The following is a 20,999-nucleotide window of genomic DNA, read 5'->3' as shown; positions in this document are numbered from 1 at the left end:
AGGCCTGGAGTGCAAGACGCCCTGCTTCCAAGTCAGAGGATAAACCCTCAGCCTGGTGAGACGGGCCTCCCTCTGGGATCCCAGAGTGGAAGGCCGACTTCTTCAGTTCGCCCAATGCTGGTGTCAAACCACCAAGGATGCTTGGGTAAAAGAACTGGTCTCTCAGGGGTACGCGCTCTCATTCTGACGAAGACCCTCCCCACCAGTTTTTCTTTACGAGCCCTCCTTCCGACAAGAACAAGGCCTTGCAGATCCAGGAATCCATAGAGTCCTTGCTGAAAGCAGGGGTAATTGTGCCAATTCCACTATCTCAAAGAGGGACTGGATATTATTCTACTCTGTTTCTGGTTCAGAAGCCGAATGGGTCTCATCGGCCTATTCTCAACCTCAAATCTCTGAACAAGTTCCTCAGGGTGGCCAAGTTCAGGATGGAAACTTTACGTTCCATCATACTGGATTACATGGTATCCCTGGACATTCAGGATGCTTACCTGCATATCCCCATAACGTCTTCTCACCAGCGTTATCTGCGGTTTGCTATTCTGCACCAACAGTTTTGGGCACTGCCCATTGGCCTATCCACGGCTCCAAGGGTCTTTACCAAAATTATGGCTGTCATGGCAGCCAATCTGTGGAGTCAGGGTATACGACTCCTGCCATACCTGGACGACGACCTCTTGCTGGCGGGTTCTCCAGAGGTGCTTCAACACCACTATGCCTGACAATCGCTTGTCTACAAGTGCACGGGTGGCTAATCAATTGGAAAAAGTCCTCCCTAATTCCTTCACAAAGGATGGTTTATTTGGGAGCCTTTCTGTATTCTCACCAGCAGAGAATCTTCCTAACTCCAGAAAAGATCTTTTCCCTGCGAGTGCGCAGATTCCTCCGCAGTAGTCGGGTGTCAGTACATTCGGCGATGCAGGTTCTAGGGTCCATGGTGTCCAGATTCGACATGGTGGAATATGTTCAATTTCATTCAAGGCCCCTGCAGGGGCTGATCCTCTCCAGATGGAATGGCTTAGCCCACCGGATCAGACGATGGTGCTCTCTCCGGAGGTGCGCCTGTCTCTTTCTTGGTGGCTACTGACACCTCATCTCACAAACAGTCGCTCCTTTTGGGTCCCGGACTGGGTACTCACGACCGATGCCAGTTTCCGGGGCTGGGGCACAGTGACCGGTCCGCACTCATTTCGCCGTTGGACAGCAGTCGAAGCAGCCCTGCCCATCCACATATTGGAACTTTGGGCAGTGTACAGGGCCCTCTTGATGGCAAGTCATATTCTTCACGGAGAGCCCGTACAGGTTCAATCCGACAACGCCACCACGGTGGCTTACATCAACCATGACGGAGGCCCTCTAAGTCAGGCAGCAGTGACAGAAGTGTCACGCATTCTGACGTGGCAGTGTTCATACCCGGAGTCCTCAATTGGGTAGCGGACTTCCTCAGCCGTCACGACGTGCATCCAGGGGAATGGTCTCTTCACCAAGAGGTGTTTCAACTCCTAGTGGACAAATGGGGCCTCATGGCCTCCCGACACAATCACAAGTTACCAGTGTACGGGTCCAAAACAAGAGATGCCGAAGCAAGCTTGGTGGACGCTCTGTCAGTAAGGTGGACCTTCCAGTTTGCGTACCTCTTTCCCCCGATATCCCTTGCTCCTTGGGTTCTTCGGAAGTTCATGAGTCATGTTATGCTGAATTGCCCCTGGAGTATGTGTTTGGTGCAATCCTTGTAATTACCCCCCCCCCCCCCTTCCATCATCGTTAGGGGCAGTCTACTATTTTGGGGTCGATTTCAATTCAGCGGGAATTGAATAGCCAGCGTTCGCAAAATACACACTATAGCGTGTATTTACGCGATATAGGCAGTGAGGGACTTTTAAAAGGTGAGTGGTTCCTGGAGGACGCGCTAAGCAGCAGCCGTGTCAAACTCCCCAGCGTCACCCCTAGTTCCCAACCAATCAACGCTGGCGGCATCGGCTTTTTATCCGAATCACCGCCTGAGACCACCTCCTTCCTCTCACGTAACGCTGCCGGGCTCTCCCGTCTCCTTGCAGACCAAGTGCCATTCATCCCTGAGCTTGGAGACTGCCTCTGCCTCTTTCCCCGCGCTACAGTCGCTTCTCTGGGCGCCGGATCAAGGCGTGCAGCGCTGCCGCCTGTCACCGTGATGCCGCACTTTACCGAGGTAGCTCTCGGCAAGTACAATTCAAGACCGCGATGGAGGTGGGGGTGTATGAGATTGAGATTGTGCTTGTTTAATGGGAGCACAAATTAAAACTGTCTTTGAGAACACATTTTTTCACTCTCTCCTCTATAACAAACCCCCCTGTACTTAACACACTTCACCCTCCCCCTAACGTAACACTCTTTCCCCCACCCCACTTGTAGCACGTCTTTTCCGAAGTCCCAAGCCCGCTGTCTGCAGTATCATGATAATGAGACCTGTAGGAAAGTGATATAGTGGCACTGAACTGGAGTGCAGGTGATTTAATTGGATTCACAGTCGGACTGAGAAGTGTCACAGTCTGCACTCCTGCAGCTGCTATAAGATCCAATGCAGATATTGCTACTGTTGTGCTTCTGTACTGGCTTGCTTATGTACCCTTGTACCTGTGTTGGGGGGGTGTTTTTGTGTATGGGTCTGCAGGAGGTGGAGAGTCAATTTGTCCCCATATGTAGGGAGTCCATTTAAACTAAAATAGTTCATTTGTGTAGTAGAAAACCAGACTCGCCCACTGCCTCTCCCTGTCACTCATTGCCTCTGCCACCCACTACCTCTCCCGCTGTGACCCGAGGAAATAGCTGCATATTGAAAGGCTGTAACCCTGTACTGACAACTCTTGTACCATTTAATAAAGTTGTGTCCTGGTGTCTACAGAATGCCTATTGAGCCATCCAAATGGCCTGCATCAGCGCCATATAACTTCCCCTGTGACACCCTAACAGAGAGCTCTCTGCTGCAGTACTATCCCCCTCATTGTCAGACCTCTTAGACATACATACTGCACATATGCATACCGCACAGATGCCTACTGCAGGCAGACATATTGCGCACACACACCCACTGTTCACATACAGAGCCTTGCAAAAGTATTCACCCCCTTTGCATTTTTCATGTTTTGTTGCCTCACAACCTGGAATTAAAATGGATTGTTTGATGGTGTGCATCATTTCATTCACAGAACATGCCTACAACTGTGAAGTTGTGTTTTTTTGTTTTTTTTTATATTGTGAATCAAACAACATTTAGGACAACATAACAGAAAAGTTCAGTGTGTATAATTATTCACACCCCCCCCTAAAGTCAGTACTTGAACGAGCCACCTTTTGTGGCAATTACAGCTGCAAGTCGCTTTGGATAAGTCTATGAGCTTGCCACATCTTGCTCCTGGGACTTTTGCCCATTCCTCAAGGCAAAACTGCTCCAGCTCCTTCATGTTGGATGGTTTCCGCTTGTGAACAGCAATCTTCAAGTCTGACCACAGATCCTCAATTGGATTGAGATCTTGGCTTTGACTAGGCCATTCCAACACATATTTAAATGTTTCCCCTTAAACCACTCGAGTGTTGCTTTAGCAGTATGCATTGGATCATTGTCCTGCTGGAAGGTGAACCTCTGTCCCAGTCTCAAATCACAGGCAGACTGAAACAGGTTTTACTCAAGAATATCCGTGTATTTAATACCATCCATCTTTCCCTCTACTCGAATCAGTTTCCCGCTGCTGAAAAACATCCCCACAGCATGATGCTGCCACCACCATGTTTCACTGTGGGGATGGTGTTATTGGGGTGATGGGATGTGTTGGGTTTGCGCCAGAATTAATTTTCATTTGTGGCCGAAAAGTTAAATGTTAGTCTCGTCTGACCTGAGCACCTTCCTCCATACATTTGGGGAGTCTCCCACATGCCTATTGGCAAACTCAAATCGTGTCTTATTTTTATCACTAAGTAATGGCTTTTTTCTGGCCACTCTTCCATAAAGCCCAGCTCTATGGAGTGTACGGCTTATTGTGGTCACATGCACAGATACACCAGTCTCTGCTGTGGAGCTCTGCAGCTCCTTCAGGGTTACCTTTGGTCTCTGTGCTGCCTCTCTGATTAATGCCCTCCTTGCCCTCTCTTGGCAGGTTTGTTGTGGTACCATGCTCTTTCCATTTGCTGATGATGGATTTGATGGTGCTCCGGGGGATCATCAAAGATTTGGATATTTATATATTTTTTTTATTTTATTTTTTTTACAACCCAACCCAGAATTGTACTTCTCAATAACTTTGTCCCTTACTTGTTTGGAAAGCTCCTTCATGGTGTGATGCCTCTTGCTTAGTGGTGTTGCAGCAGCCTCTGGCGCCTTTCAGAAAAGGTGTGTTTATACTGACAGATCATGTGACACTTAGATTTCACACAGGTGGACTTCATTTCACTAATTATGTGACTTCTGAAGGTAATTGGTTGCACTACAACTTTTGAGGGGCTTCATAGCAAAGGGGGGGATTACATATGCACATAACTAACGATACTGCATTAGAATCTCTATACACTCCTTCCTATACCTTCTAATATCCTGCCTATACCTTCTAATGATGCTAAATTGCGTACGCAGTCATACAGTAAATAAAGACTTCAGACCTAGAATCTGTGGTTCCAAAGCACAAAGTATTATTCAAGTAAAAGTACAGTCAGTTACACACTATTGATCCATACACAATTAGGCGCAAAGAAATTATACAGACCCAAGTACAGTATACATACGCAGCGCTTCCGGACCAGATGTTAGGCATCAGCAAGAAACCCCTCGTCAGTCAGCATTCAGCACGAAGACCCAGACCCAGTGTTTGAGCACACACATTTATATCCCCCAGAAGTAGACAACACAATAGAGGAGTTTGTTGCTGATGCCATTGGTTCCCAAGGGGGATGCATCTGTTACAGAGCATTTGACAGGCTGATTCAAATAGACCCAACCCAGCCTCTAACAACTGGGGGTCTCTGGATTCCCGCCTCATGCAACATCCTAATAGTTATTCATATAATATACATTTTGTTGCTTGAAGTGTCTGCGGTCCATAAGTTGAGAATGCATGATGCGATCTCCACACCGATAATACCGGAATTCTGTAAAAAAAGCACGCATCAGTACAATACCAAACACTGCTTACTTATGTATAAAACCTTACTTATCAAATAATCTTTATTTCACAGCATTTATACTAAATGAACAAACTTAAATCTTATACCTTTAAAGCTTATGGAACCTTGTATGTGAATATGTAATGTGTGACTATGCGGGGTTTGATATAAGAACGCTAGTTAACTTGGAGCAGATGCGTGCGAATAAAGCTAATAAACAGCGTTTTCATATAGGATCTTATGCATTCGCTGATATGCGACTAGTTAACAGCGCAATTGTGCGTATTGTGTATATGAGGAATGGTGAAAGATGCAGTCACATGGTACTAATAATAATATCGCCATATGTACTTAAATGTGAATTTATCTAAAATGGCGCTTGGGCGGCCATTCGCAAAATGGCGTCTTGCAATCTCATTTCCAAGATGGCGTCTTGCGGCCAGTCGCAAGATGGCTTCGCTGCGATTCAATTTTAAACTGATCTTGTCCCAGCCAATAATCCAGCTTCGACACAATTTTCTGAATTTTATAGATTCTTTTTTTATATATATTTTTTCTCATTTCACTTCACCAAACTAGACTATTTTGTGTAGATCCATCACATAAAATTTCAAATAAAAAAAAATAAATTACAGGAAAAAAAGGTAAAAAGCCAAGGGGGGGGAGAATACTTTTGCAAGGTACTTTACATACTGCACAGATGCCCACTGCAGACATGCATATTGCACCCATACATACTGCACAGATGCCCACTGCAGACATGCATATTGCACCCATACATACTGCACAGATGCCCACTGCAGACATACATATTGCACACATACATACTGCACAAATGCCCACTGCACATATACTTGCCTTGCCCTCTTCCTACCACAGGCACTGCCTTCCCCTAGCCTCATCCTTGCCCCCCAGCACTGCTCAACTGCTTTCTGCACTTACCCCCTCCCTACCCCCAGCATTGCCTGCCCTTACTCCCCTCTACCCCAAGCCCTTCCCCCAACTTCTCCCTGCTTTTACCCCCAGCTCTACCCTAACTGCTGCTTCCACTTAATCCTCTCTACCCCAACTGCCGCCTGCCCTCACCTCCCATAATGTGTAGAGACCCAGAAACGGTGGAGTAGGACTCCAATTTTATAAAGTGAGGGGTCCCTGGGACCCACAATTTTTTTCGCTCTGCGCGATCACTGATAGCTCTGGGAAGTGGGTCCAGGAGCTATTCAATTTAGCACACTGCTAGGTCGACTAACGTGCCGGCCGCAAAGCTGTTTGCCGGCTTCGCGCAGTGCTAACAGCCTCGCAGCCGGCACTTCAGTCAGAGAATGCTGGTTCTCAACCAGCATTCACCGACCTAACTTGTAATGGTCTGACTAAACTGCACGCTGAATTGAATAACTCAAAGACCAACTTTCCGGCACTATTCAACTCCCGCTGAATTGCATAGCCCCCTTTGTATCTCACTTGCAATCTGCCTGGTCCCTGGGCTATGGTGACTACTTCCACTTGCTTGAATTAAACTGTAGAGCACATTAGTCAGTGCCTCTCCCCTTGTAGAAATGTTATTTAAATTGGGAAGTAATGTAATCATTAGCACCAATACAGTATGCAGAACCATATCTGGATTATTGGGGGCTTCAGGAACTAGGCATCAAACATCTGGCACATATGTAAGATGTGTTTTAATTTTAACATTGTAAACTCTTCTGCCCGTTAGATGTTAGGTTTTGTATGAAATACTTGTTACTGAATATCTTGCTTTTAATTTTATCAGAGACCTCACAAAGCTAATGCAGAAGAGATGACTAAATATCACAGTGATGATTACATAAAATTTCTACGCTCCATCCGGCCAGACAACATGTCAGAATACAGCAAGCAGATGCAAAGGTGTAAGTGTCTATGCGATAGAATTTGTCCAGCAATGGCTAAAGCATAAAATCCACTTAGCCAGTGTACCTTTAAAAATGTTTTACAAAGATCCTGCAGCACCTCTGTTCTGGTGCAATTCCATAGAGACATGGGCCAAATGTTATAGGATGAGAGTTTAGAAAATATTGGTTTATCTTCAAAATGGGAAAACATCTGGATGAGCATTTAAATCGTGATTTTAGTCTAAAACATTGCGAGTCTGCATGTTCTTACTCTTACATTGACCGAGTTTAAAAAGTGTGAGAGTTTACTGTTAGTCTCTCCCTATTACATTTGGTCCCACATCTTCCTTGGCTCTTTTAAAGATCCTGCTGGACACTTGCTCCTGAATTACACATTTGCCTTCCAATATTTTGCTCATAAGAAAGGGAAATGATTAATTTCTTCAGAAGTCTGTACAATTATTTTTTGTTTTGTTTTGTTTTTGCTCTTTTCTTACAGTCAATGTTGGGGAAGACTGTCCTGTGTTTGATGGGCTCTTTGAGTTTTGCCAGTTGTCAGCAGGGGGATCTGTAGGTGAGTATTTAATGCGGGTGTTGGCTAATGATATAACGCTAGTTTGTGTTAATGTGGCATTGTAACTTCTCAGCTGGTCTTGAACTTCATCAAAATATCATTTTTAATTATTTGTTTAAAACTACCCTTTCTTTTATGTCGTCTTGGCAGCAAGTTCGGTTAAGTTAAACAAGCAGCAAACAGACATCGCTGTGAACTGGGCAGGTGGACTTCATCACGCCAAGAAATCTGAGGCCTCTGGATTTTGTTACGTCAATGATATTGTGCTTGCCATTCTGGAACTTTTAAAGTATGTATGCAGTAGTGTCTGTACTTCTGACTGCCTGTGACTGGTGTAAAATCATTTTTAACATTGTTTTTGCTTTTCTTCAGGTATCACCAGCGAGTACTATACATTGATATTGACATTCACCATGGTGATGGTGTGGAGGAGGCCTTCTATACTACCGATAGAGTTATGACTGTTTCTTTTCACAAATATGGAGAATATTTTCCAGGCACTGGGGACTTGAGGGTGAGTGCAGGAAACCACGATGGTCAGAAACTTTAATTCCGACCACACAACCTGGTGTGGTCGTAAATTATGCGATCATGCCAGGCAAGTAGTTCTTAACTTTGGGTCGTGTAAAATATAAACCTGGTTTTGAGGGTGTAGAAAAGAAACTTGGCAGTCTGTATTTAAAGTCACTGCTGTGGCATTTCTAGCCTTTTTCAATAATAAACTCCTGTATGAGTATGCCATAAGTTTGCTGCACTAACTTTCCAACTTTCTAGCTATTTTGAAGTGAACTTGAGGGATATATAATGTATTTTCATTACCTGTATTCATGAACTGCGGTGTCTGGTTCTAATGTGGTTTCCTTTTCCTTTTTTTAACTTTATATGTAATTAGGACATTGGAGCTGGAAAGGGTAAATATTATGCAGTAAACTACCCACTGCGAGATGGTATTGATGATGAGTCCTATGAAGCCATTTTTAAACCAGTAAGTATTGTAATAGAAGTTGTGATTGTATGTGTGCTTAGTTCCCTCCTGTGTTTAACAATTTCATACTGTTTGCGCCAGGTTATGACCAAGGTTCTGGAGATGTACCAACCAAGTGCAGTGGTTCTACAGTGTGGTGCAGACTCCCTCTCTGGGGACAGACTTGGATGCTTTAATCTGACCATTAAAGGTGAGTTGCTTTTTGTACTAAAATTTTTACTTTAAAAAGATTAAATTTCGTTTTCAATTTTGTTTCAGTAGATCACATTACTTAGATGCGTCTTGATTCCAAGTCTTGCAGTATATAACTAAATTGTGATTTAAACCTTATTTCCCCAATTTTGGTCTGGGGACCAGGCGGCTAGGAATGTGTGTGGCTTTATTCTTCACTGCCAGTTTTCAAGCAGTTATCTGTCACATGGGCTTTTTCATTAGTTTACAATGCCTTTACCGACAGGATGTATTTTGTGGATTAAAAATTCTATTGCTTTAGACCGATATTAAATGATTTAAAAAAAAAAAAAATGATTAAATGATAACCCTGGCTAATAAGTGCTTGCTTGTTTTAGGACATGCTAAATGTGTGGAGTTTATGAAGACTTTCAACCTTCCATTGTTGATGCTGGGTGGTGGTGGCTACACAATAAGAAACGTGGCTCGCTGTTGGACATTTGAAACAGCTGTGGCACTGGACACAGAGATCCCCAACGGTTAGTACATCTAGGGGTAGATTTACTAATCCTTCTAAAACAGACAAGTGGTGGTGGTGTTGTCCATAGAAACCAATCAGATTCTGTCTATCATTATCTTAAATGCAAGAAAGAAATGATAGCTAGAATCTGGTTGTGATTGGACCTTCACTGCTTTTCATTTTTAGAAACCTAGTAAATCTACTCTCTTTTGGAGGCATTTTATCAAAGTGCATCACAACAGAAATCTACTTAACTTCATTCACTATTATACTAATAAAGTTGACCATTGCAGTTTGTCATTCTCTACCACTACTAAGCGATTTTATACACACTGATTGAAGAGTAATGAGACTGCCTGCCTCTGTTTTTCTGTCCCGTAGGTAGATGTGGCAATGCTATGCTGCTTATTGTGAAGCTCATATGGAAATATGTGTGTGTGTGTGTGTGTGTGTGTGTGTGTGTGTGTGTGTGTGTGTGTTTTTGTACCACTAATTACTGTATTTACTTGTTTTTAATACAGGCTGTCAGACTGCTTCTCTTGTGCCAGAGCAGGGCTTACAGCCCTTGGTTCCTCTCTTGAGGTCTGGGTCACTGCCACTACCTCTGTGTTGCTGTCAGGAATAGGCAGCTGCTATTTATACACTTACAGCTGTCTATGACTATATCACACTTAGTCCCACTTTAGTGGTGGTGGGAGGATCTGTTGTGTGGTCATTGTTGGGAACAGGGGTCAGCAGATCTTTACTTGCCGGTAATCGGGTCTTGAGGGTCTGCTTCTTCAGTCTCTCTCACTTAGCAATATATTAAGTTGTCAGTTAATTGAATCCGGTGCTAAGGGAAGGCACTTCTCAGTGACTGAATTTCCATCCCTCTTAACAGGCTTTTTTGTGTGTGCAAAAGTGTTGGTCGCTCTATGCACAGATTTATCTCTTAACTAGAGGGAAGTATTGAGAGCCCTTTTTATTATTTTTATACTATATTGTATTTTAAAATACTTCTGCTTTCTCATTTTCTGATTTGGGTTTTACTCTGGTCTTTCTCTCCAGACTTACTAGGAGAAGGGTGTATAAAGCCTGATAGGAAATAAAAGATTTCCTGTAGGCTTTTAGCTTGTAACCCTTTGTCATGTGTAGCATATAAGTTTGATGTGACTATGGCAAAGCTTTCTAAGACAACCATTTCTTTCTTTAACGTTGCATGAATTAAAGGATGATTCCGATAGGAAGTTTGATTCTATTCTGAAGTCTATGGGGTCAGTCCAATTAGGTGCGAGTTGCTGTTTTCTCTTCGAATTCGCACAGCAGATTCATTTTGCAATCCAATTAGCAACTCGCACTGAACCAGAGTGAATTCGCATTTGTCCATTTGCACCTCCCTGAGGGTGAGAGATGGAGAGGAAATTTTTTTTGTTTGGTTAAAAGGTCAGGACATCGGGTTGAACCCATTAGACACCCCTCGCCATGACTAGGCAGTTGGAAGTTTAAAATTGGCTTAATTCGTCCAATAATTACATGTAATTTTTTGAGGGTAAAAAAAAAATGGCCTCAAATTACCCCAAAATCAACTTTTTCGGTAATTTAGGCACCCCAAATGTAATGACAGTATTTTTCTAAATTGAAAAATAATTGTTTTTATACCCTCAAAGTACCACACAATTTTTATTTATTTACATTTTCGCTTAATTCGTTTGAGATTAAATTAAACTTTAACTTTTTTTTTTTTTTTGCATTTAAAAACAAAAAAGCAAAACGCACATCAGCCATTTGACACCATTTAAAAACATACAATACCGTACCTTCCTAATGCCCACAAACACCATTTTATACAGTCCTGCTAACAAAATAAAATTATCAATTTTAGGGGGTCCAGGATGGTCTCCCCACTTTTTCATGCACATCACGTACCGCAAATAGGCATTTTTAATTGGATTGGAGAATTCTCTGGAGCACGCATTTGTGCAAAGTCTGCTAGTTCCATGAAACAAACTCATTCGCACCTAATTGGATTGACCCCTATGTTTTTTGAAACAGGAGCTTCTCTTAGACCTGCATTGGCTACAGTTTCAATTAATTAAGCTATTCTTATGTGGTCTGAAAATCTTGAGGCAGACAAAATTGATATTACTTGCAAATGTTCTGAATCTTCATTTAGCTGCCAGTATTTCTGCTTATTCCATTGCAGCAAGGAGAACACTGGCTTAAACCATGAGATGCTGATTAAGAATCTGAAATCTCTAGAAGCCATTCAGTTTTCCACTAATATACTCTACAAAATTAGAATATTTACATCTTTCCTGCTAATGTTCCTAGACCAAAATCCCTATTGAAAGGTTGATATTCAAGAGGCTGGGGTATTTGACAACTTATGAGTCTCTATTCAAATCTGTTTCTATTTTAAACTTGATACCTCTAAATGGCCATCTTGGCGACAGTCAAGATGGAGTTGCTTAGATTTGTTGGTCAGGGTAACGAGATGCTAGTGTCTATAGACACTTACTTACATGTTCCAATTTGGGAAGATCATCAATGTCTTCTTAGGTTTAAAATCCTATCTAACTACTTACAGTTTTACTTCCATTCAATTGGTCTTGCAACAGCACCTAGGGCTTTCACTGAAATGATCATAGCTTCAGGTTCAAACCTGATTTTAAGTGTTCATGTTTTGGAGTCTTACAGATGACTTCTCGCCTATTAAAAGTAGTCAGTGTTTTTTTTTATTTATTTTTTTCCACCACAATTTTTCTTCCCAACAGATTATTATATATTTGGATGTTTAAAAAAAATAACCTAATCAATAGGTTACGATTATCGATGAGTGAAAGGAAGGACAAAACCTTGTGATTACAATAGATAGCCACCATTAATAGTAACAAGCATATCAATCCCTAAACAATAAAGTTTAATCAAGAATCTGAATTAAACCAGGTAACATACAGTAAGAGGATTAAAATTGCTTATTATACAAACTAATATAAAATAAAAGTGTAGCTTCAGAAAAGGCCTGTCAATCATCTAAATTAGTAAAGAGGGAAGATTTGTGAACCTAACTATGAACCTCTATAATGTAAATGAAAGTGTCGGTTAGGATACAGGTTTGCAAGAGGGCATGGTTGCATGTTGAATGCTGCTTTGAGATCGACGAGTGCAAATATAGAGATAATGGCCTTTGGATTTGGCTGTTAGGAGGAAATTTTTGTACATGACCTACAAAGAGCTTGGAGGTGTAGGGGAGAGGGGAGATGTGGTAGTAATAAGAGAGCGATCAAGTGAGGGTTTCTTAATACCCCTTTTACACCAACTTAAAAATCCCTGGGCATCCGACCCGGCTGCCTTGCAGTGTTGAGCGTGGGTCATTCCCGTGTCACCCTGCAGTGTAAACGGCGCGACCCAGGTTACGATTATCCGGATCATGTAGCCCGATTGGCCGGCTTTAGTGGTTGGAGATTACATAATCTCCAAGCGTCCACTGCCGGGCCGACCAGAACGGAGCGGCGCACCCCACCGGCCATCTGTGCCTCCGGACCGCTTCGGAGTAAGGTAAGGGGGTTGCGGAGGGAGGTAAAAGCGCTGCTCACCTGCACTGACCCGGCTCCGGTGTGAACGGTGCTGACCCGGGCATAGCCCGGGCCGGCACCGCAGTGTAAAAGGGGGTCTGTCCCGGGTCTGGTCCAATTTGGAAACGTGTTACAAATCCCGGGTTCGTGGTGTAAAAGGGGTATAACTAAGGCGAAATCGGGACATTTTTTGAAGAATAAGGGTAAGATGCCAGAGGAAAGGGATAGGTTACCCAGGTGGGTTATGTGGAAGCATTTTTGGACGCCCACTCATGGTACTCTGGTCTTTTCGTTGTTGACCAGTTTTGTTTTTGTTTTTTTTCATTTGTTACAATTTTATTGTCTCCTTTCTCGACTCGAGGTACTCAGGCTAGGGCAGTGGTTCCCAAACTGAGTGCCGTAAAGCATCATGCGACCATTCATGTGTGGGGTTGCTTCTCAGCCAAGGGAGTGGGATCACTTACAATTTTGCCTAAGAACACAGCCATGAATAAAGAATGGTACGAAAACATCCTCCTAGAGCAACTTCTCTCGACCTTCCATGAACAGTTTGACGAATAATGCCTTTTTCAGCATGATGGAGCACCTTGCCATAAGGGAAAAGTGATAACTAAGGCGGCAAGATTTTTTACACGATGTGCACGGTTTAGATCGATCGCAAAGATCAATCGTGCATATCGTGTGTGGTTTGGCATGCTGTACGATGGCGATGCGCTTCCCCGCCACCGTACATCGGCATCGTAGATCTTATGGAAAAACCATAAGATCTGCGATCCGTCATGCTGTTAAATGGGTAAACTAAGCCTCTTGTAAGATGCATCGTTACCATTCACAGCAGCATGCGATGCATCGGGCTGAATTTGAAAACGTACTGAGGTGTCGTACGTTTTCAAATCGCCCCGTGTGTAAGTGGCTCAGGGAAGAAAACATCGAAATTTTGGATCCGTGGCCAGGGAACTCCCCAGATCTTAATCCCATTGAGAACTTGTGGTCAATTCTCAAGAGGCGGGTGGACAAACTCCAAGCATTGATTGGGCAAGAATGGGCGGCCATCAGTCAGTATGTGGCCCAGAATTTGATTGACAGCATGCCAGGGCGAATTGCAGAGGTCTTTAAAAAGAAGGGTCAACACTGCAGATATTGACTCTTGCATAAACTTAAAGGCTTTTATTGACAATTACATTAACACTTATGAAATGCTTGTAATTTTACTTCAATATACCATAGTAACCTCTGACAAAAAGGTCTAAAAACACAAGCAGTAAACTCTGTGAAAACCAATACTTATGTACTTCTCAAAACTTTTGGCCATGGCTGTACAGTGTTATGGTCTCGTGATCATCAGACCATAAATACTAAAAAGGCATAATATTTTGCCGGCCGCAACTGTTCGTCTCTAATTGAATCCGGCCCTTAGTAGTGATGGTGGGGTGAATTAGTGTCGTCTTTAATTTATTGGAGCATGGCCTGCATGCAAAGTAACGTTTGAAAAATAAGTGTTTTTAATAGGGCAGGTGATATCTATAGACTACAAGTAATAATTGAGTTGACCCATATATGCATAAGGATTTACCATTATACAATATCTATAGACAAGGTACAATTTATATGCTGTGGTACAAGTGTGCAAAAGATCATTCATTTGCTCTAGTCAAAAACACAAATATGGTAAATATGAGTAATGTGTGTGTTGGTAGACTGGTGTAACCTGTGACGTTTTTACTTTCTAGAACTCCCATACAATGATTACTTTGAATACTTTGGTCCCGACTTCAAACTCCACATCAGCCCTTCCAACATGACAAACCAGAACACAAACGAATACCTAGAGAAGATCAAGTGAGTAATGTTCACATAAGACTATGAAATATTTTGAGATTGGACAGACCTAAATGACCTGGTTTGGGGTTTTGTTTCAGACAACGGCTGTTTGAGAATTTGCGTATGCTTCCACATGCGCCTGGAGTCCAGATGCAGGACAATCCTGATCACTCTGTGCATGATGATAGTGGTGATGAAGATGAGGATGATCCAGATAAACGCATTTCTAGTAAGAAGCATAAGAGTATGGCAGTCTCAGAGCCCCTATGCATCTATAGACCACATTCACACCAAAATGTAATTTCCTTGCAGTTCGGTCTTCAGACAAGAGGATTGCTTGTGATGAGGAGTTCTCTGATTCAGAGGATGAAGGTGAAGGGGGGCGCAGGAATGTTGCCAATTTCAAAAAAGCAAAGCGTGCCAAAACAGAGGATGAGAAAGATGGAGAAGATAAGAAAGGTGAAGGAAATCATTTCTATCCTGCCATACGGCTTACTGCAAAGTGAACTTGTAAAACTGAAGTAACGGTTCATTGCCTATGGTTTTTAATACTTAGTGGAGTACAAATTAATAAAAAATGTAGCTTACAGTGGGAACTCTTACCCATGAATGCAACAGGGTGTCAATCTTATGTATGGCACAGATGACAGCACCTTCTTCTTAATGGAGTTGACCACTAGTCAGGTAGACCTGAAGTAATACATTGTATAAATGTTATTCTTTTGTGGAGGGTTATGCTAATTGTATGATAGGTGTTCCTCCCCTGAGGTATTGGTGTATCCAGTTAGGATATACCCCCCTGTCAGTAGACCGGGACCCTGTTGCATTGCCGTCTCCTCTGCTATCTGGAGACCGCTAAGGGGGGCTGGCTTGACTTAGCGGTAAGAGTCAAACTCTGCCCTCCTGTCTCACCAAATAGAGAAGGCGGCACAAAAGCACAGCCTAGTCCAATCACTGCTGTTGTCGGACTCCTGAGGTCACCTCCTCTTGTTCGGAGTTCAGGGCGGCAGCTGAAGAGCGGCGAGTGATCATCTGGATGTCTGCATCCAGCGCGGCAGTGGGAGGTCAGCGGGGCACTGCAACAAAAGCAGGGTGCATTTTACCATTTTTACACTTGGCAGGGCCCAGCATCCTGCTAAAGAAGACTAGCTGGAACTCTAGTGACCTCAGTGGGCCTAGAGATGTTTTTGGCCCTCTGTCTCATTTGCAAATGTTCAAGCTACTTTGTAAGTATCTTAGTCCTACTGTTGTATAGTCAAAAGCAAATTTAACTATATTGCTCACAAATCCCAACATTGGTGCCATGTCGCAAGCATTTTTGCCAGTACACCACTGTTGGCTACAAACAGTATTTAATACAAGAATGATGTGACACTAATTTGAATGGCGTCTGTTATTTACCCTATTATGAATTTTCAGGGACATATTTATCAAACAAAATATGCTGGTTATCCCTGATAAACCCCCATTTTCAGGTGATGTCTGAATATGTCTAGTGGGCAGGCCCTCAGCAGATATCTGAGATCTTCTGCAACCCCCAGTTTCTATCTAGTGATCACTTTACTTTTACACATCAGAATAGGCTCCTATCAGAGCACTAGTCCCAGGATGTGATCAATCGTACATACCTGCAATCTTTAATTTCCTATTGCGGCGATAAGACATTATAATTTATCAGGTCTAAAACAAAATAATAAATGTCCCATAGTGTACTGTCTATTTATGTCCTGCTTGACTGCACTATAGCTCAATTGAACCTAGAAAAAACATCCAAAGGAAAAAAATGCAGCAGATCAAACCAAGTGACAGACTCCAGATCTGCCTGTGGTCCATATTAAAGCACAGCACTTTGTGATGTCACTGGGAACCTGCCTCCAGTAGGGGTTGGCTATGCTATAAACTGGAAGATGTGATCCACTACAGCAACAAATATTTTACAATAAAAATCTAAAGCTAAGTGACATACAAACTAGCTTTAGACACTGAAACATGTGCCCATCTCCTGCTCCCTGGACACATCCCTGTGGTACAAGTGTCCCCCCAGATTGGAGGATACCTTTTTAAGTATGTAATTTTTAAATTTTCTGTATTTTTTTTCTGACCATTATAATTGGATTTATTTTTTGGACTACACCCACAGTCTGGGGGTAATTCATCTTTTCTGTGTTTTTTGTTTTCTAGTCTTTTGACAAATGATTTACTTTGCAGACATCAAAGAGGAGGAGAAGCTAAAAGATGAGAAAACAGAAGTTAAACGGTAGGAATTGTATTTTCTTTTTTTCTAAATGAAATTCGTTATGAGAATTGTCATATAAATAGTAGTAATGTGTGGTGATTATATTCTAGTAATTGCTGTGTTTTTGTAAAAATGTAATTCTACTCCATCTATCTTGTTAATAATCACTGTTCATTGCAACTTCCCACAGGATAAAAGAGGAGACCAAAACAGCCTGATCCTCTGACTGGTGTGGGACATCTTCCCAAGACCCAAGTGTTCCTCGTGGACTTTATATTTTATATAAGGGTCACTGAACAAGGCATATATTAAATAAGAGACCTACATGGGCTAAATTATTTCTATCTCACTGATAACGGAGGGAAGATTAATCCAGAAGAAGACTACTTCTTTTCCTGCTTGTTTATATAATTTGTTTTTAGGCATTAAGCCCTGTGTCCCCTCTACATTGGGGTGGTGACTTGGTTTATCTCCAGCTCTTCTGTCTCCTTACAAGATGCCCATTTCAGCTACTTTCCCTTCTTAAATGAAGGAACACTGGTACAGTATATTATGTCTACAACTGACTGTCCTGATTCTACTGGTGTCCTTTCTAATGGATGATCCTATGAGACTGCTATTTTCATGCCTTGGGGGAGTCCTATGCACATCATGTTCCGGATCCATGTGGTAAGAGGGTGGAAATCAATTCTCGTCCAGTTGGGGCTAATCATATCTTCATGTGATAGGAATGTTCGAGTCCCCACTTTCCCCACACTCTTCAGGGATTCCCTGTTTGTGTTATGCTGCTAAATCCTTCCTCCCATTTTGTGTTGTGAAGCAGATGTTTAGAACCCTGGGCAGCCGTTACATGTTACCTCAAGGGAGTTGCTATTGGGTTTCTACATTTAATCTTACTGTGGCAGTTGAGGGGTTTAAGAAAGGCGATACATGGGGTTTATATGTCCTTTTTGTGACGGGGGTTTTTTTATGGTTAAATTGTGAAGCAAATTTGTAATAAAACCTTATACCACAGACTGGTGTTCTTGTATGTAGTTCCCTTTTCTAAATGTAAACCTGGTATCTGCAGTTACAATAGTATTTTATCACTTTGGTTTTAAAATGACTTATTAAATAAAAATCTGTTAAGCCATTACATCTAGTGTAGTAATCAAGCTATAAAGGATAACATATTCAACTCCAGGGGGCATGAGTGACAGTATCATTTTCTTTTGTGACCAGGATAGTGAACTGCCTGAAATTTCAGTCCTTATAATACTATTATTCCATTCCCTGCTATAAATCTGCAAGGGCTTATCCATGATGCATTCTTTTTCTCAGTAATGTTTACTTGAGGGGAAGGGGGAGTTTTTACAAGCAATAAAACATTTTTCAAGCTGGAATGCCGCATTGTTAAAAGTGCAATGCATGAAACGGTTCCCACTAAGTAAAACTTGGAAACATGATTTTACTCCTTTATGAGAGCGTGAGTGCACAGGTTGGAATGACCATGTTTGCTACACGTTAGGTCTCTGCTGACAGTGTGTTTTGCAATGTTGTAACCATAATAATAAGGCCTGTGTAGATGCTTAATTACATTATGCAGTTACACAAATTCCTGGGAAAATTTACCTTTTTTAAAGGTGCATACACAACGATTGAGCTAATGAACGATTTTAGTAAACTATTTTCTACCTTGAAAAAATGAACTAAAATCGTTTACTAAAGTTGTTCATTTACTATGTTCATTTAAATGTAATGAACGATTTTTATGAACTACAAACGATTTTTGCATATTAACTTAATGAAAATCGTTGAGTTGACAAGTTTGACTGAACTACAAACGTGAACGCGCATGAACAATAATCGTTCATCGTTTGACTCAGAAAGTGAATGATTTTTTAAAACGATTATTGTTAAACGATATCGTTAAATAATAATCGTTCAAAAAATAGTGTGTATGCACCTTTAAACTTCCGTCCTTGTTAAATGACTTGGGAATTATATAATTCTAGCTGTTATTGTGGGCCTACGTTCCTAAGCTTTGTCATTCAGAACTAGCGTCCAGAAAGGTGGCAGTTTAATGTCACAAATTCTCAGGAGTACACACTGAGCACATTCCTCTGCCCGTGAATTAAAATTTCAATTCCATTAATGCATATTTATTGCCACCCAGAACATGGCTAAAACTTCATGCTGGAAGGTAAAACAATCGCGAAACTATATACAGCTGTAAAAACACAGTTAAACGTTTGAAGAAACTGCATAACCACATCTGTTTGATGCAGTTAGACAAACCTACAGCTCAATCACCCTCAAATGAGGAATAAAATGGAAGTGTCATAAATACGATACAGGGTTTCTTAACCACAATCCTCAAGTACCAGTAACGTGTCATGTTTTGCAATTTTGTCTGGAAATATGAAGGTTAATACCTGATCCAACAAAATGGCTGCGCTTACCTGTGCATTGTTAAAGAAATCTTCAAAACATGACCTGTTGCACTTGAAGATCAGAGTTGAGAATCCCTGCAATAATGTACTGTATTCATCATAAATTACCTCTGCTCAAAAGTGAGTGCCAAGTTTATGTACCGGTAAATACCCCTACATACATTTTAATTGTGCACAATTATGTCTACAGAAGGACATGATATAATCGTGGCAATGCAGGTCCAGTTGGTTTACTCCATTCTCAATTTGTATAAACTGCTTTATGCCTATGGAGGCATTCTCGCAGGAGAGGGATGTTCCAATTCCTCTCCTGCAGCCTCTGAAAACATACTGGGCGAATGCTCAGTGTCAGATTCTCAGGAGGAGTCTTTTAAAGATTTGAAAGACTCCTCCAATGTGACTGAGATGTAACTTGCAGGGACAACTATTATCGCTACTGCTATCCTGCGAGTTACATTTAGTACATAGCATGCATAATCATGTAAAATTCCTGAGGTGATCTACACTGAAAATATTGCAGGACTTCCCTGATTTTAATACATATGCACTGTTAGTAGGTTTTAAACTATAAAATACTACATGTTTGTGAAAGTAATTGTACATAAATAGGTTGGAATGTAAATGTAGCTGTTTGTATACATTTGAAATAAACACTTTTTTGACTGGTGAAATATTTATTTTTGTGTTACACGATTCATAATATAGATCACTTCCATTATGTCCTTAAATTGTTAGTACAATTAAAAACTGTTGAATCATGGAGCCCTAGACTATAAGAATTTATTTTCACCACACCCCAGGCCAAAAGGTTCTTATTGAGAAATTCAGCAAAGATGATTAAATTGTTCTTACCTGTTTATCCTTAAGGTGCGTATCCACTAAGCGAGATTTGCAGGCGATTGAATTATAACGACGTCGTTATTCAATCGCGTGCAAATCGTGCATGCATCGGGCACATTTACGTTGGAAACAACCAGCATACATGCTGGTCAACCTGATGATCACGTCAGATTCAGCATGTACGGGGATGATGGATGTGCCTACAATGAACATTCAGTGTAGGCACATCACAGACGGAGAAACGATAGTACAATTACAATGTCGTAATTGTGCTCTAGTTTTTCCGTCTGATAGTGGATACACACCTTTAATCAGTTATGTGATGATGGACATGGTTGTGCTTCCTTTTGTCACATGTTTTATGATGGGCACAGCCAGTACTGTTGGCTACTAATCACATTGACCATTAATTTGATCTGATTCTGGACCACCAACCCATGGTACCTCTGTAAGTGCAACTCAGCATCCAGTTTGCTAACTACTGCTTTAGAAGATCAGTTTAATTTATTTAAATGATACACGGACTTGTATACACTGCTTTTATATCTAATTAGTGATACAATTGTTTAGAGCAGTTTCCCAAGGATTTAAGGATCTCCATGCTTAAGCACAGGTGACTTAATTAGTACCTCATTCAAAGGGGCCCATTTATCAAAGTTAATTTGAGGTAAATTCCCCAAAAACACCTGTATTCGGGGGTTTACCTCAAATATTAAGTATCCCCCGAATGTATGAAGGAGGGACTGCAGCAGGTATCTCCAATACCTGCTGCGATCCCTCCAATGCCGCCGGCAGCCGCCTCCCCCATAGGTTTCTATGGGGGATGCGATGCTGCCAAATGTATCAATATCGGGAATGCTTCCTG

At 41.8% G+C, this 20,999-nt stretch overlaps 1 protein-coding gene across 2 annotated transcripts in view; it reads left to right on the top strand.

The window, feature by feature from the left end:
• The window catches only part of HDAC1 (histone deacetylase 1), a 37,717-nt gene extending 17,756 nt beyond the window's left edge, over nucleotides 1-19,961 (top strand). Inside the window, exons 3-14 of one of the 2 annotated variants that reach the window (XM_088451221.1) lie at nucleotides 6,902-7,019; nucleotides 7,501-7,575; nucleotides 7,726-7,864; nucleotides 7,948-8,089; nucleotides 8,468-8,560; nucleotides 8,642-8,750; nucleotides 9,130-9,270; nucleotides 14,536-14,644; nucleotides 14,725-14,855; nucleotides 14,939-15,085; nucleotides 16,835-16,883; nucleotides 17,053-19,961. In XM_088451221.1, the coding sequence (XP_088307347.1) occupies nucleotides 6,902-7,019; nucleotides 7,501-7,575; nucleotides 7,726-7,864; nucleotides 7,948-8,089; nucleotides 8,468-8,560; nucleotides 8,642-8,750; nucleotides 9,130-9,270; nucleotides 14,536-14,644; nucleotides 14,725-14,855; nucleotides 14,939-15,085; nucleotides 16,835-16,883; nucleotides 17,053-17,080 (1,281 nt within the window). In that variant the 3' untranslated portion in view covers nucleotides 17,081-19,961. Of the gene's footprint in view, nucleotides 1-6,901; nucleotides 7,020-7,500; nucleotides 7,576-7,725; nucleotides 7,865-7,947; nucleotides 8,090-8,467; nucleotides 8,561-8,641; nucleotides 8,751-9,129; nucleotides 9,271-14,535; nucleotides 14,645-14,724; nucleotides 14,856-14,938; nucleotides 15,086-16,807; nucleotides 16,885-17,052 lie in introns of those variants that run through there. The other variant, XM_088451222.1, reaches the window with a different exon arrangement.
• Nucleotides 19,962-20,999: the final 1,038 nt, after the last annotated feature.

This window comes from Taudactylus pleione, unplaced genomic scaffold, assembly GCF_031769625.1.
Source record: "Taudactylus pleione unplaced genomic scaffold, aTauple2 ptg000541l, whole genome shotgun sequence".
NCBI classification, from domain to species: Eukaryota; Metazoa; Chordata; class Amphibia; order Anura; family Myobatrachidae; genus Taudactylus; species Taudactylus pleione.
Note: the sequence above shows the minus strand (reverse complement) of the source record. Positions and strands in the feature narration are given on the sequence as shown.